The sequence below is a fragment of the Corvus cornix genome, chromosome 1, assembly GCF_000738735.6.
Source record: "Corvus cornix cornix isolate S_Up_H32 chromosome 1, ASM73873v5, whole genome shotgun sequence".
In the NCBI taxonomy this organism is placed as follows: Eukaryota; Metazoa; Chordata; class Aves; order Passeriformes; family Corvidae; genus Corvus; species Corvus cornix.
In genome coordinates, this window is record NC_046332.1 from 4,794,098 (window position 1) to 4,810,171 (window position 16,074).

General features: G+C 46.7%; 1 protein-coding gene across 8 annotated transcripts in view; it reads left to right on the forward strand.

Moving 5' to 3' along the window:
- The window catches only part of ILDR2 (immunoglobulin like domain containing receptor 2), a 39,413-nt gene extending 30,359 nt beyond the window's left edge, over window positions 1-9,054 (forward strand). For 3 of the 8 annotated variants that reach the window (XM_039555350.1, XM_039555381.1, XM_039555379.1), the window contains 4 exons: window positions 1,057-1,173; window positions 2,589-2,799; window positions 3,762-4,509; window positions 5,272-9,054. In XM_039555350.1, the coding sequence (XP_039411284.1) occupies window positions 1,057-1,173; window positions 2,589-2,799; window positions 3,762-4,494 (1,061 nt within the window). In that variant the 3' untranslated portion in view covers window positions 4,495-4,509; window positions 5,272-9,054. The remainder of the gene's footprint in view (window positions 1-1,056; window positions 1,174-2,588; window positions 2,800-3,761; window positions 4,510-5,271) is intronic. The other 5 variants (XM_039555355.1, XM_039555386.1, XM_039555374.1 and 2 more) reach the window with 3 other exon arrangements.
- Window positions 9,055-16,074: the final 7,020 nt, after the last annotated feature.

The window sequence follows — 16,074 nt, forward strand, 5'->3', positions numbered from 1 at the left end:
TAAAAACCTGATTTTCTTCAAAGAACGAGTGGAAAGGTGGAGTTCTCTGCTTGCTGGCCACAGTTGCCTTGAGGTAGTCAGGTTGTTTGTAGCTACTGTTAGCAGGTAAAGTGTGCATGGAGCCATCCTGCCAGAATTAAAGCTGCTTTGGCTCCAGTTGTATAGGGTCTTCTTTTCTACACACAGGAACATGGACAAGTCAAAAAGCTGTCCAGACTTCCCAGAAGTCAAGCATTTCATGTATGTCTAAGATACATACCTCTTCTGTAAAGTAAAGCATGTAGAGAATCCCAGAGCAGACAGTTTCACAGCTACCAGTGACCTGGTTTGCCTCATCCCTGGAGTCAGTATAAATCTCAAAGCAGTGTGATGTGCTTTGTGGGACTTTGTGTTTCCTTCTGTATTCTCTGGAGCTTCTGCCACACGCTCTTCAACCTATGTGAGGAGAATTCATGGAGGTGGGAGGGTGGAGTGGTCTTGCACAGTGACAGCTCCCAAATGCTCAGCCACCTGCTTCTCCTGCAGACGGGGAGCTTAGAGGAAGCCTGATCTTCTGGGACTGTTTCTCCCATACCATGACGAATCTTTTCAGTAGTGCTGAGGAAGGAGAAATGAGTTCTGCTTTTCTCTCTGCCATCAGCTGTGGGAGGTGGAATCACTCTGTGGCAAGGAAGGGGTTGCCTTTGTTTTAGCTGCGCAAGTCTGGCCAGCTCCAGAGCCAGCCTGAGCCACCTGGAAAGGTGAGGTGGCACAGCTGCTGTGCTGTGAGGATGTCCCACCATGCTCAGTGTCCATCACCAGATGTATTGGGTTGTACAAACTGGGCATTTCCAAGCCGTTTTTGCTGTTCCTGCAAACTTTTAAAATGATGCAAGTGCTTACAACTTCACATCCCACACTGTAGATGAATTTCTGGTGAAGCAGCGACTGACTCAGTGTGTTTTGACGCAGCCTACCTGCCTGCAGACGTGAGCTCAACTATAGAAGCAGAGTTGTGGGAAAGTCTCCTTGTTCTTACATGGATTTTCCTCTAATGTTTTCTTTTCTTCTCCCTAGCAGTGCGCAAAGGGTACAGGATCCAGACTGACAAGGACAGGGACTCCATGAAGGTGCTGTACTATGTCGAGAAAGAATTGGCTCAGTTTGACCCAGCTAGAAGGATGCGAGAACGATGTGAGCAACAAGCATGGTTTGATTTTTTTCCCCCCCACTGACCTAAGAAAGACTGCAAATTCATAGTTAGAAGCTCACTTGGTTTGCTTCAGCATCAACCCTTAGGATATGATGTTTAGGATATGTAATTGGGACAGATAAAGTCTAGATTTTAGGTATCTACAGGTATGTTCTTATTTTAAAGGTCTGGTGCTTGCCTAATCATTATTAATTAGAGCAAAGTGAGTGTTACTGAAAAGCTCATGAAAATTGTCCACTCATATAATTAAATTTTGGGATCATCAGTATCTGAAAAGCCAAGTCCCTACCCATACCTTCTACAACCTGTGGTGTGATAATAGCTGGGATATTGTTTTCACAATTTCTTAAGAGTGTGGTGTCTGTAAATTCCCAGCATGGCAAAATAGGAGAGGGATAATTTTATTGAAAGGATGTTTTGTGGGCTGCAGTGACCACTGTGTGGCTTGAAGGAAGCAGGAAGTTTGTCTGGAGTGGCTGTTGCCCTGCAGGAGGAGCAGGGTGGTGAATAGGGACGTGGTGCAAACTCAGAACTGAGCTTCTCTGTGGAACTCCTCACTGTCTTCCCATAGCCTCTGGTAAGCTTTATTTCCTTAAATAAAGGCTGAGGCTGCACTTAATGTGTGTCAGAACACAAACCCAAGTGGGGATCTTCCCACATTAGGAGGCAGAGGTACAGAGTGGGACAAGGTGTGTGGGGAGGACCTGCAGTGCTGTTCCTTGTCCTGGGGCTGCTGTGTGCAGAGGACAGGGCAGGTTGGGGGCTCAGTTCCTCTGGGCAGCACAGAGCTAAGCCATGTTAGGCACTGCTAGAGGCTCACTTAAAACAGACATGTGAGATCCTGAAAATCATTGAAGGGAAGAGCTTTAAGGAATGGCACTACATCAAAGCTCTGTACAGATTAGGCATAACGAACAAATTATATATACTTCTAAAACAGTCATTGCTGAGCACACTGTCTTCTCCACCCACAAGATTTACTATAAAAAGACCTCTGCAGATTGGTATGTCAGGCCTACAGATGTCAGTGTGCTTGATGGGGTAGAGACTGACAGTGATTCAGACAGACTTTTACTTTTTTTCTTAATCTTTTTTTGAGGGGGTTGCTTTTGTTTTAGCTGGGCAAGTCAGGCCAAATCCAGAGCCAGCCTGTTTCACACCAGGAGAAGGGGAGGTGGCACAACTTCTGTGCTGTAGTGGTGTCCCACCAAGCTTGGTGCCCACCTGACAAGGGTGGGGAGCTCACATGTGTTACTGAGGGTAAGCTCTTCCTGAAGGCTGAACTCAGTTATCTGGAACGCAGGCATCTCATTCCATGTGTGATACCCTCAGAAGCCCCGCCTGGCGGCCGTCGGGTGATGCCTATCTCGTTTCTTTCCTGCATCCTCCCCTGCAGATAACAACACGGTGTCTGAGCTGAGCTCGCTGCACGAGGAGGACCTGAACTTCCGCCAGCCCTACCGGCAGGCGCGGAGGAAACCTCTGCCCCCCGCGGGGGACATGGACGGCGACACCGAGTACTGGGCAGGAGTTGTGGGCGGGGGCAGCACCTCCAGATCACAGGCTGTATCTGATTACAGGGATGAGCGGGACAGCTACTGGCACAGGTGAGGGACACCACGTTGTGGAGCAGCTCTATCTGGCAAAGAGAGCAGAAGGGACAGATGGACTGGTAGCTCTCCCCTATTTCCTTCTGCTCTTGTTCTGCTTAGCAGGGGAGAGGGGCTAGAGAGAAATAGGAAATCTGGGTATGTCATTAGATGAGGTCAGAATGAAGCTGATTGCCACAAACCTGCTGAAGCCTACCCAGCTGGGTAAAGCTAGGTACAGCTTTAGTAGTCCCAGTGGGACGTAAAAGTGAGATCAATAGGGAACCAGGCCACCCTTCCCAAAGTGGGAAGGTGCAAATCTCTCTTGAAATTTGTACCTGATTCCTCCAGCACTTCCCAGTGGTGGTGTGCTTTATTAGGAGTCACACCCTGGTGCTTTGGTGCACCAAGCTTAAAGGACTCTGTGCTCCAGGAGATCTGTGCTCCAGGCCTAAAGGACTCTCACTCTGGTGCCTAGAAGAGAGATGGCACAACCTTCCCTCATGTACAAGCAGTCCAGTATTCCAAAAGCAGTGGCAGGGATTTCCTTCCTTCAGGAGTGGGCTATTGTACCAGCTCACTGTCTTTAAACCTGCTTCAAAACTGCCCTGCTGTGAGCTTCTATGGCTGGGTTCTTGGGTTTTTCCAGCAGGATATACACCTACAAGCTCTAGGATGAAGGAGAAGCAGGTGCAGCCCTGCATATTGGAGGACAGGGCAGGTGCAACTGGGGATAACCTCAGGTAACATTAGACATGCAGAACCTGAGCTATCTGTGCTAAGCTGCCTTTACAGACAGCAGAGAGAACCCGGGGTTTCAAGGATGTGATAGATCTTTTCCTACGATGAAAGACAATGAAAACAGTTCAGATGATTCACGCTCCCAGGAGGGCCTGTTTCCCTCCATTGTCTGTGCAGGCAGCTGAGGGGATGAGTGCAGCTGGATCCTGCCCTCTAACTCTACCTCCTCCCTCTTCCAGCCAGCAGAGATCCAAGTCAGAGATGCTGTCCCGTAAGAGTTTCTCCGTGGGAGTGCCGGCCGTGTCCATGGATGAGCTGGCGGCCTTTGCCGAGTCCTACAGCCAGCGGCCGCGGCGGGCGGACAGCCAGGACATGCGGCGCTTCGAGCGCTCCGAGTCGCACGGCGGGCGCGGCGGGGGGCTGCCCCACCAGGACAGCTCCATGGAGGAATACTACACCAAGCGCTGCAGGGGCAATCGGGAGCCGCTGACGGACTCGGATCGGGGCTGGTCCTACAGCCCGCCCCGCAGACGGGCCCACGAGGAGAAGCACCTTCCCAGGCTGGTGAGCCGGACGCCCGGAGGCAGCCAGAAATACGATCACTCCTACCTCAGCAGCGTCTTGGAGAGGAAATCCCGGAGCTATGACGAGAGTGGTGACCACTGTGCAACCCCCTCGAAGCTGAGCTCGCAGCCCAGCCAGAGGGGAGGGAGCACATACTATGCCTGGTCACCACCCTCCACCTACAAAGCCGAGAAGTCGCAGCCGCCGGCGCCGCCGCAGTCATCGTCCCCTGAGCAGGACGAGGAGGAGGAGGACAGCCTGCCCCCCTACAGCGAGAGGGAGCTGAGTCGAGGCCCTTCCTACAGGGCCAGGGAACAGGCCTACCTCAATGCCTCTGACAAGAAGAGGAAAAAGGACCCCAAGAAAACAGTGAGGCCATGTCTGGTGGTCCTGGTCCAAATAGGCTGAGCGGAGAGCCACCAGGCAGGGGTTACTAACCAGAGTTGATGGGCCAAGGGGGTTTTCCAGGAGGGTGACACCTGGAGTCTGGGTGTCACTCCCTGTGGGAAGGGGGAAAGGAACTGTGGGTGTAGGAAGCCAGAAAGGGTGATAGCTCCTCCACAGGAGTCCATGATGGAGGGGAAAGCCAGATGTGCCTGGGACTGGGGAGGTAAGGGATGTCTTTGGCATATGTGGCCTGGTAAATCCAAGGTGGTGGGAGTTTATCTAGAGTTCAGGAGGATCATGGTAGGGAAGTTACCCAGGCCTTACAGAAATTATAGGGCTTTGCTTTGGCCTTAATCCTTGTTAAGGAAGGGTTGAGAGGCTCTTGTTCTTCTGGGTTGGTAGCAAGGGATGGCATAACAGACATCTTCCTGAATGGGGTGAGATCACAGACTCCTGTGGGTACATGGGCTTCTGTAGGGGCCATTCATGCCAAAGGCATTCCTCACCCAGGATACCAGCAAGTGCAAAACATCCTGCCACATGTGGTCCAAGCTAGTGAGGACTGATGAGTTCATTGTTGCTGGAGAAGGGGATCTTCCCCATCTACCCCAGCTGGGGAAGCCTTCGCCATGAGGGAGATCTTATCATTAGAGTAGCTTAGCTGTGGGAGAGAGGATTGGATTGTGAGTGGACAAAGCCGTTGCTGTTTAGTTGTCTCTGTCAAAGCTTTGTCTGTCCCTTTGTCTGTTCCAATGAGTGCTTTCCTGTTGACATTTAATCTTCTCTCTTTCCTCCCAGAATGATTTCCCAACAAGGATGTCCCTTGTGGTTTGAAGTTGTTGTGGACCTGTCATGTTGATGGGCTGGATATCAATCATGAGGTGACTGCAGTGGAGAAGATGCAGAGCAACGAGCAAGACAAGCCTCTGTGAACCTCTGCAGCCATCAGCCATGGACTGTTTCAATTGTTTGTTTCATCCAGGGGAGCTGAGGCTTTTGTAAGAGACAGACTGCCATGGACAGCACTCGATCTCAGAGGCTCTGAGAGTCTGCCAGGAAAATGAGGCCGGGGCTCTCTTTGGCACCGTGTTTTCCAGTGCCCTCCATTCTGCACTGGACGGCAGCCACGTCCCTCCTGCCCCTGCAGCCCTGAACTACAAGTGAGGCTGCCTTTGTGCCTCTTGCCCTGTCTCATGTGCAGAGGGAGGCCTGTGTACCTCTTGCTCTCTCTGTCTCCTCAGTTCCCCGTTTGGATCAAAATTGTCTCCATACTTAAAGCCTTTTCTGTATCACCCCCATGCTGGGAGGAGGCCTTGTTCTTAGAGCTGCAGACTGCCTCCAGCTGATCAGGCCCTAAATCATGAAAGAAAATCTACATCCTTTCAGACACTGTAAGAAATGACTGATGAGATGTTACCTTGATAAGGGCTGAATGGGGAAAGAGACAATTATGAGCTGGTTTGTTCAATATATTTAGTTCTGTTCATTGTGTGATGAGAGTTGCAGGTGAGATTGATGTATTGTTTCAAAAGTGGGTCAAAGTAGCTTTTATTGTGATGAGAGCATGATTTGTTTCCCCCCTGCCTCCAACTGTGTTTTGTTTTGATGCAGTTGCATTTCCTTGCAGCTGAACTGTGACCCTGTAGAGCTTCAAGCTGGAGTACCTACTCCGCTGTTTTAAAAGTAGTGCTCTAGCCTTCCTAGTGCTCTGCTTCCAGCACCACCAGACACCTCTGCTACTCCAGTGAGTGGCCTTTTTGTTTCAAGGAAGCAAAGAGGGGACAGCCTCAGCGAGAGGGCAGCTGCAGACCTTCATTCTGTGCCACTGGTATCACTCCTTTCTGGGAATTGTTTCCAGGCACTGAAGAGAGCCCGAACAGCAGTGGGAAAAGAATTAGTACTGTGGATGGATACAAGTTTTGAAAGTCACCTTTTCAGTTAAAACCATTCCATTCACTTTGGTTGGGATGTGGTATTAGTGGCTGTTGTCTCAGGAATAGCTTTATTTAGAAGTGAGTGCTTCACACCATTTGGAAGCCTGACATTCTGGTTTTCATAGGGTATTATGCAGTCATTTATTTAGCTGCTAAAATCATCATGTGAGGGAACATGATGGGAACATTTTAAGGTCCAGTATCTTGATCCCTATTACACCTAGAAACAACTTAGTGCCCTGTTGTGTTACGGACCTTATCAGCCTCTGAAATGACATCTTTGTTGCTCCTGTGGGAATTTGGGAAGCTGTCTGGCCTCAGATGCTCATACTGGCAGTACTGTTTGGAACACAAGGTATAGTAACATCACTGCAGTTCTCCATAAAAATGATAGATTAATTTCTGCATTACTCCTTTGCCAGATTGTTCACCCACCAGGAATGGTCAGGGGAGAGCAAAAAAAATCTCCATAGATTTGATGACAGTTTTCATGTGAGAAAGTGCATTGATGAAAGGATGACTTTCTTCTCCCACACTCCTCTAGTGATGACTGTAGTTTTGGAAAGCCCAGTCCTGGGTCTTCCTGGCCTGAGAGGGATTGGCCAGCAGGACCACCCAGTTGTGGAATTGCAGAGTTTTTTGTGCAGGAGGTAGCCTTCAAAGATCATCTAGTTCCAACCCTCTGCCATGGGAAGGGACATCTTCCACATACCAGGTTGCTCAAAGCCCCGTCCAACCAGACCTTGAACACTTCCGTGATGGGCCATCTGCAGCTTCTATGGGCAACCTGTTCCAGTGTCTCACCACGCTCACAGTAAAGAATTTCTTCCTTGTATCTAATCTAAAATGGCCCTCTTTTAGTTGAAAATCAGTGCAAAAAAGTAAAAAAGTCTGGTAAAAAGTCCCTCTCCAGCTTTCTTGTAGGACCCTTTAGGCACTGGAAGGCTGCTCTAAGGTCTCCACAGAGCCTTCTCTTTTCCAGGCTGAATATCCTGTCTTCATAGAAGAGGTGTTCCAGCCCCTGTGACCATTTTTGTGTCCCTCTGGACCTGTTCTAACAGGTCCATGTCTTTGTGCTGGTGGCCCCAGAGTTGAACACAGCACTCTGTGTGGGGTCTTGGGAGAAGAGAGGAGAGGGAAATTCCACTCCTTGACCTGCTGGTCACTCACCCGATGCAGCCCAAGATATGGTTGGCTTTCTGGGCTGCAAGAGCACATGGCTGGCTCATGTCCAACCTTTACCACTATAAAATCATAGAATCATAGAATGGTTTGGAAGGGACCTTAAAGATCATCTAGTTCTCCAAGTCCTTCTCAGGGTTCCCAGTCCATTCTTGCCCCAGTCTGTATCAGTACCAGGGGTTGCCCTGGCTCAGGTGTAGCACCTCACACTTGGCTGTGTTGAACTTCATGAGGTTCTCATGGGCCCACTCCTCAAGCCTGTCCCAGGGTCACTCTGGATGGCATCCCTCGCCTCCAGTGACTCCGTGGCATCACTCAGCTTGGTGTGACCCATAGACTGCTGAGAGGGCCTTCAGTCCCACTGTCTGTGCCATTTATGAGGATTGAACAGTGTCAGGCTTGGTGCAGGCCCACGAGGGACACCACTTGTTTCTGATGTCTGTTTGGACACTGAGCCATTGCCTGATGCTCTGGATGTGGCCATCTAGCCAATTCTGTGGCCATCAAGTCCATCCATCAAACCCATCTCTCTCCAATTTAGAAACTACAGTATTGTGTGGGACTGTGTCAAAGGCCTCACAGAAGTCAAGGCAGATGACATCAGATGGATTTTCCTTATCCACAATGTCATCACTCTCATAGAAGGTCTCCAAGTAAGCAGGCATGATTTGTCCTGGGTGAAGCCATGCCAGCTGTCTTTAATCACTTCCCTGCCATCCATATACCCTGAGATAGCTTCCAGGGGAATCTTTCAGGGCACAGAGGTGAGGCTGATTGGTCAAGAGTTCCCAGGGTCCTGTTGTTTTACTCCTCTTTAAAAGAGGTGGGATGTTTCCCTTTCACCAGTCACTGGGAACCTGACTACCTGAGTACCATGACTTTCCAAACAGGGAGAGCAACTTAGCAACTGCCTTTACCATCTACCTGTATTATGGCTGTAGAGATGAACATCTTAAGTATTTTCATCTTTTCTTATCATTAATGTGTGTTTTTAGGAAAATCACAGCACAGTTAGCAAGAGGTGGGCAGTTGGGTGCCATCTGAGGACTCTGGGGCCTTGAGAAGTCTATGGAGCTTCACTACATGCTGTTGTAAATCAAACATTTCATTCCTGACCTATGAGGATTCTAGCAAGTTGATGTTTTATTATTCTGAAAACCTTGGCAACCCATGTGCCATGAATTTCAAGGGAGCTTAGCCTGCTATCATTTCCATCAGACATCCAGCAGACCCAGGAAACAGTTGATACTGAAATTTGAAAGTGCATCTGACTATGCCAGAAAGGGGCCAAACCAGTGATTTTACAGTCTTTGAATCTTTACTGTCTTTTAAATCATACTGAAAGCCTGAGCATTACAATCTTCTCATATCAGTTATGTTCTGTCCCTTATCTCAGTCACTGTAGTTTATTTGATCAAGCCCTCAGGAATGAGTTGTGTGTATTAAAAATACAAGTCTTCATTTATTTGAGTCAGGTTTTTTTGTTCAGTGCTGGTACTTTAGGGCATCTGCACACTGTGTGTAAGAAGTTGCCATTTGTGTATCTATCTTATAAATAAGTAGTTGCAAGCTAATTCTTTTAAGAAAACTGTCTTGATTGTAGAAACAACTGTTTGTGAGAACTTGGAAATGTCTCTTGAATCCAAGTACCTGGAAGAGTATTGAAGATTTTATGACTAGGGATTCTATGGGTTTTATCAGGTGATAAAAGTTTCAGCTGCAGAAAAGAAAAAAAGGAGGCCTTAATTGCCTGTGATGCCTTTTCCTGGTCTTAAAATCAAGAGTCAAACACGGTTAGGAGGGAAAAAGGGGTTTTACTTTGGTATTTATTTTAAGGATCCATAGGTGCACACGTCCAGGTCGAATGCACTGAAATGCACACCGCAATGCACACCCCCAAAAGATCTGGTATAACATTATAGGTGTTACTAATTAGCATAGCTATCAAAAATTCCCCAATGAGAGGCTCAAATCAGCCCCCCTCCCCAGGGAAGCTTCCCCTGGATGGTTCTGTCTCAGTTTACAGAATGTGTTCTGGAGAGGACCTTGGGGTCTGGGGCACACTGATCCCTAACTACGAAGCTTCTAAAATGTTTAGTCTCTTAGCTGAACAAGAGACAGCTTGTAGGCAAAAAGCACTAAGAATATAGAAGTTGTAAAAAGGTATAACAGGTATAAAAGAAAAGGCAAAAAATCATCATGGCATCACCTGAAGTCAGATCTGGGCAGCAGCAACCTTGCTCTAAAGTTTTAGATTTCGTATTTTGCTGTACAAATCTCCAGGAATTTTCAGCTACTGATCATGTCTGTCCTCAGGCCATCTTTATTTTTCCCATTAGAAATATGTCTGCAGCAGCAGCCAATGGACCAAATCAAGAAGCGAGGGGTGATGTAGAGTACCTGCACAGCTACACAACCCTAATGACCTGTGACTCCTGCAGCAGGGGAGGACGGGGCCAGAGACTGACAGACAGCTTGAGAGGAGCCTCAGGTTTCAAGAGAGGAGTAATGGTTTGTGTCTGTGCCATCTTTCAGAACACCTGCAGAATGCTGGCACTGGGAAATAATAATGAGCCTGGCTATTATGTGGTCTCAAATTATAAGTTTTCCAGTGATCAGTTTTTATTGCTGGCATAAAATTAAAATCCTTTTCTTACTGGATATGGATGTCTGGGTCATGTCAAGGACATGGAGGGTTTTGTGGTCTTAAAATCATAGCATCACAATGGTGACTTGCTAAGAAAACAGATGATGAGAGAATCCTGTAAAAATTTAGAAGAGCCCCTAGAGCAAAAGCAGGATTGAGCATCAGCAGTAGATTTGGCTGTGCTGTCAACAAAAGTGATCTTGGCTACTAAAAAAAAGATTTTGACATAATGGACTAGGAAGATAAATACCAATGGTAATGACTTCTCATCAATCCCTTTATTCCTTTAAGGTGCATTGTAAAAGTTCCAGTGGGTGGCTTCAGTGTGAATATCTTCAGAACACTCAATTTCCACTGAAATGGAAAATTAACAAAATTAGCACTTTGAATACTTAAGAGAAACTCCCAGCATTTATCAGCTGAAACAGGCAGTCAGAATTACTCAGGTCTTTATGCTGGCATATGGTACAGGGGACTGGAGCTGTAACATCCCCACCTTCGTTGCTGGAGCTGGGTCAGGGGTGGCCATCAGCAGTGCACCCCAGAGCTGCATCTCGGAGAGATAAAGGACAGCCCCTGGGATAGATCCCTGAGAAGGAGCAATCACAAAATATTTCAGGAGTCAAGCCTTGCCACAAACTGTTCCAGGCATATAAATGCAGCACCATGGTGTTTTATCATGCCTGAGCTATTCTGAAAATAATTTTAATGATGTGGAGATTGTTGAGAAACTGCATGGAGCTGTCTTTTTGTCCAGGTAGCTTTCACACAAGATGTGGGTGATGATCCGTTCGCTGTGACTAGGTACAGGGTTTGGGACATGTGGAAATAAGAGCTAAAGGGGCTTTAGCCCATTTTTTTACTGGAGCAAAGTAGAATCCAGAAGCAATGCCTTTGGCATCTGCCAGGTGCTGCAGATTTGCCCCTCTAATTCCAGAAATCTCTGTGGTGCAGCATCTCCAGGCTCTACTGGCTGTACATGGTTGCTACAACAGCTGTGATGTCGAAACCACCCTCATAGTCACCTGGGGCTCCTGAAGTCCCTTTCCCATTGCCTGGAAGATCAGAAAAAGTATCCATTGTATAATGTGAAGGAACAGCTATCATTTTGATGTGATCTCAGAAATGCCAGCTGGATTTACCAGCATTAGAAACAGCAAAAATCTAAATAATAAAGTTAGCTAATACTAAAGGAAGGAACCTGCCACGATTCCCATATGAACTCTCTTGTAACCTTTATAATTCTTTCTGGCATTCACCCCTGCCTGCACAGGGGCCTTTGCCAGGGGAGGAGGCCACCACCTCTTTTGCCTGTCATGTTTTGTCATGCTTGTAATGCCTCTCTGACCCCTGTGCTTTCCTTTGGCTATTTCCAGTCAGCCTTCAGTGTTGTGCCTAGGGGTTCCAGGCAGCTTGGATGTAGAATGGGTGGTGTTTTGTAAAAAAGGCATTTTTACCCCCATAAAAGCAAAAATTGCAGAATGCCCGCAACAAAAGCCCAAGCCCTCTAGATACTCTCTCAAGCCCAAGCAGGGGTGTTACTGGAAACATTTTAAAAATTAAAGCTGAACATAATTTCAAAACGAGTCGGTATTGTTTTCAACCCCAGGGCTGCTGCAGTCAGAGCTGTGGAGTGCAAGCCGCAGGAGCAAATGCATTCAGCTTGCATTGTCCTTGGTGAGAGCAGTGGCAGAGAGCAGCAGCATTTAATGAGTCAGAAAGCAAACGGTGTTCCAAGGTGCTATTAATGACATGTGAGTTAGAAGTGTGAACTAGAAGTCGACAGGCTTGGCTTAAAAGCAAAATTCAGTCCAGGGAAACTTGAGCCCTGGCCCAGGGGTACAATCCTCTTGCTGTTTACAGATGAGCTGGGCTTTTTCCCTGCCTCTGTTGCTGCCTACCACAGCCATTTCCCAGCCATTACACAGTGAGTGAGTGGCTTTCTTTGCTGCTGCTATTTTACTTAGATTGTCCTCCCCTGTAATGAACTTTTTCAATATCAGGGGGAGAAGGACGTAACAATACTCTGTAATGAAAATGTAACACTTCTATAGCTTTTTGGGACACATCCACATCCCCAATTACCAAGCATTATACATTTGCCATGCATACAGTATCGAAGTCATTGCTTTTGAGTTGTCACCATGGAGAATAAAAGCAGGAAAAGCTACCACCAATCTGCCTTTTTATTATCCTGCAGGCAAATAATTTGCCCAATTTTTGCTAAGATATGAGCAGTTTACATGAGTAGTTTTCAACCCATTTTTTTTGATTAATGGCCAATAAACCAAACATTTTCCAGTGGAGCAGCAGACCCTTCATAAATCTCATACCATTCATAGGATACCATACAAAAACATTCTGCCCAGCATTTTCATACAAAAAAATCCATGCAGGTACCCTATGGAGCCACACTCCTTCAGAGAAAGGATAAACTCTCCCCTGGTCTTGCAGATGTAAAACTTTATTTTATTCAGAAATCTTTTATCTTTTTAGTACAGACATGTTCTTTTCTTTTCGCCTCTTTGTCCTAAAGTCTGCAGTACTCTGGACTAATGATTTTTGTGTCATAAACAAGCAACTTCATTCAGATCCTGTCTCCGTGTTGTAAATAATGGATTAAGACTCACACTGTTTGTAGGTGTAACCTGAACAGCATTTGCACATTTAGATTGTGTCTGATAGGTGTTATCAGCAGTCAGGTGCAAGAGAAGCAGCTCCCAGCTCTGCTCTGTATTTCTCTGTGCAAGGCACAGCATCTCTTGGCTCTGAAAATTGTCACTCATCCTCTATTTTACCACCTGTCAACGTGCTCAGTGTTTCTTTGGGCTTCTTTAGCACTCCTCTGTCCCTCAGTGCTCCCCCTCTGCAGAAGTCTCCGAGCCAACACGGAGCAGGAAAGGTGCCCATCCCTACCTTAAAGACTAATGGGGGTGAAGAAGACCTGACAACAGCAACAGGGAGAGGTCACCCAGCCCTGCAGGAAGTCACTTCTGGGGGGGGAAGTGTTTGTGCCAGCAAGGCAGAGGTGCCCTACAGCTCCCACCGTAATTCCTGCTTACAACTTGCACTCTTCCATGCTCAGCTACCCATGAGCACTTGGCTCATGGATACAGGTTTGTGATTCAGGGCCATTTCTGAATTAGAGAAATGAGTCTGAAAGAATTGCCTAAAATTGCACAGCATTACTTACTACAGCAGGTGTAGTGTTTTCATTTAGTCCTTGCTGTGTGACAGAAATCCTTTCTGCTAACATGTCACGTTCGTTTCCATCAGCCTCTCCAGAGCAGGTGGGAGTGATTTTCTTGTCCCAGTTATCAGATCTTCTCTTTGAGCAAAAGATCACTCAGTGCACTTGTGTCTGAATAGGTACTCCAGGGTAGTGAGAGGCAGATCTCCAACTGGTTGCATTTTACACTCAAGAGCCTGCTAAATGATTAATTCATTTAGTTTCTCAAAGTGCTCTGCTTCCTGGCAAAACCAGAATGTGTGTTTCTACAGGCCTCAGGCCTGCTCACCTTGGAATTACAAGTTTTCGCAAGGACTTTTAACATCCAGTAGGGTGGAAATCAGGTAAAACAGTAGCAGAAAAAGCTAAAAGCTTTACCTTGTGTGAAGTGCATAAAAGATGTGTAAAGTGTGTAAAAAGTGTAAAGATACCATCTTCACATCACTGATTCTGCAAGAAGGGTGAGGTCACTAAAATGAAGGCTATCTTAGCTATGTAAACTCCTCCTGGATTTCTCTTTCAGGTTTTTGGCCATGTTAGACTTTGAAGAGTAGGCCTACACAGTTAAAGTTTGAGCAGTACCTGTCTAAAATGCAGGTTCTACAAATCTTCATGCATGAACTTGGCCACAATTACTGAGTGCATACAGAAATGATGTGTGGACCTGGTGCCTGGAACATTTTTCTTTAGAACTTGGAGTCCCAGTTTCTTGAATTGACACTTTCAGCACAATCAAGTATTCAGGATTTCTGAGAAAGTAAAACTACTCAAATTGGTAAAACCACAGTGCACACAACACCCCAGTGCAGCCAGTTTACAGAGACTGCAATGTGCAATTTTGGCAGCCAGAACCAACTGATGCAATTTGGAACCTGCATCTTTGGGGAGCTGAGCTGCCAAGGCTTGGAGAGCACTTGGTCCCATGCACAAATAGGCCCTCACCCAATGGGCAGAATGACAGAACTTGAGTGGGTAGCAGCCTCTGAGCCCAAGGTATGTTTTAATTAGAACTGGGGAAGTGAAATGATGAAATGGGTTTGGGAGTTGTGGGGGGTTTTTTTGTTTTTTTTTTCTTTAAATAGAAATATATATTTATATATATAAATTTTTGTCTCTGCTCCTCAGAAGAGAGATCTGAGGCTGCCTTCTGTTCAGGCCAGTATGATGCCTGAATGGAAAATTTCACTCCCCAGTTTCAGTAAAATGCAGTCTAGACTGGTTCTTGTGAATAGCTGTAAAAGGAAAGTTACTGTAGCAGAGCTCTGTAATCAAGAGGTCTCTATGGACAGCCTGTCATCCTGATGAGAGACACTTCTTAATTAAGAGAAGATGCTGCATTGTAGATGAAACAATTCCTAAGTGTACCAACTTCCCTCATCATATCAATGAGCCTGGAGTTAAAGAGCTCCCAACAACAAGGGGTTTTAGAGGATTTCAAGAGAATTTTAAGTCTGAAAGTTCAACACTCAAGCATGTGCAGCATGCAGAGAACACATTTCAAAAAAGTGTTTGAAGAGCAGAAGCCTAGTTTTGTACTACTTCAAAGATCTTTGAAAGGCAGCACAGTGTTGTTGGAAAGATCTGAGATCCACACACTTCTGTGAAAAGCTCAACCTTACTTGCAAGCAAATCAATTAAGAAGCTGTCCTTGCAGCTAAGCTTAACTGATTTCCTGTTTGAGCATCTCAGTGACATTTGGTTTCATGATTAAACGTGTTCAGATTAATGGGAAAACAAAAAAAAAAATCATGGTCAAAATACTGGACGAACTGTTTAGGAGAATGAAGAACACTGGTGTTTGTGAAGCGGCCAGTAGGGAGCGCCTGGAAAAGGAAAAGAGCTGCCTGCAGATTAACACTAAATTCAAGCGAAGTGAAGGGTAACACGCTGGTGTGCTTCAGCACATCGAGTGGCAACACAAAAATGCTGCATGGACACCGATCATCTTACATCTTAGCTGATTAGGACCCTTATGTTGTCTACACCCGTGTGTAATACAGCCCCAAGGAGTGAACCTGGGTGCTGTCCCTGCCCTTCTGCTCTGCATAAGGGATTAGTGTACTCTCTTCTATATATACTGTATATTCTGGAGTAAAATTGTTTGCCACAGCCCACATTCAGTCACTCTCGCTGCCAGCTGAACAAGGCTGTCCATGGGGGCACTTGCAGCAAGAGCTACAAATCTAGAAGACCAGGGCACAAGGTGCACCAAAACCAACATGTGGTCCAGGCCACAGTTAGGTGGCAACCTGGCATTTTGAGAACCTGACAGCCAACTCTCTGAGGAGTCATGCAGCAGGCATACAGGCAAGTCCTCACAGCAGTTTTGTTTGTCATTTCTAGAAAGAGGCTGATCCCGAAATGGCCCGCTGCCCGTTCTTCCTGTACCTCAATGAATGACTAAGAGAGAACACGGAAAGTGTGGGACAGAAAAGGTCCTCAGATGTTCGTAATTCTCCCACTCCCCCTGGCTCCCAGCTAAGGGAATCTGAATTAACCATGCAATGAAGCTGAATTGGATGCAGTGGGCTCTGAACTACGGGGTTTGTAGTGACTGAACAGAGAGAGCACAAAGTGCCCTGGCTTGTCATGGCCGGAGTGGAGAGTGA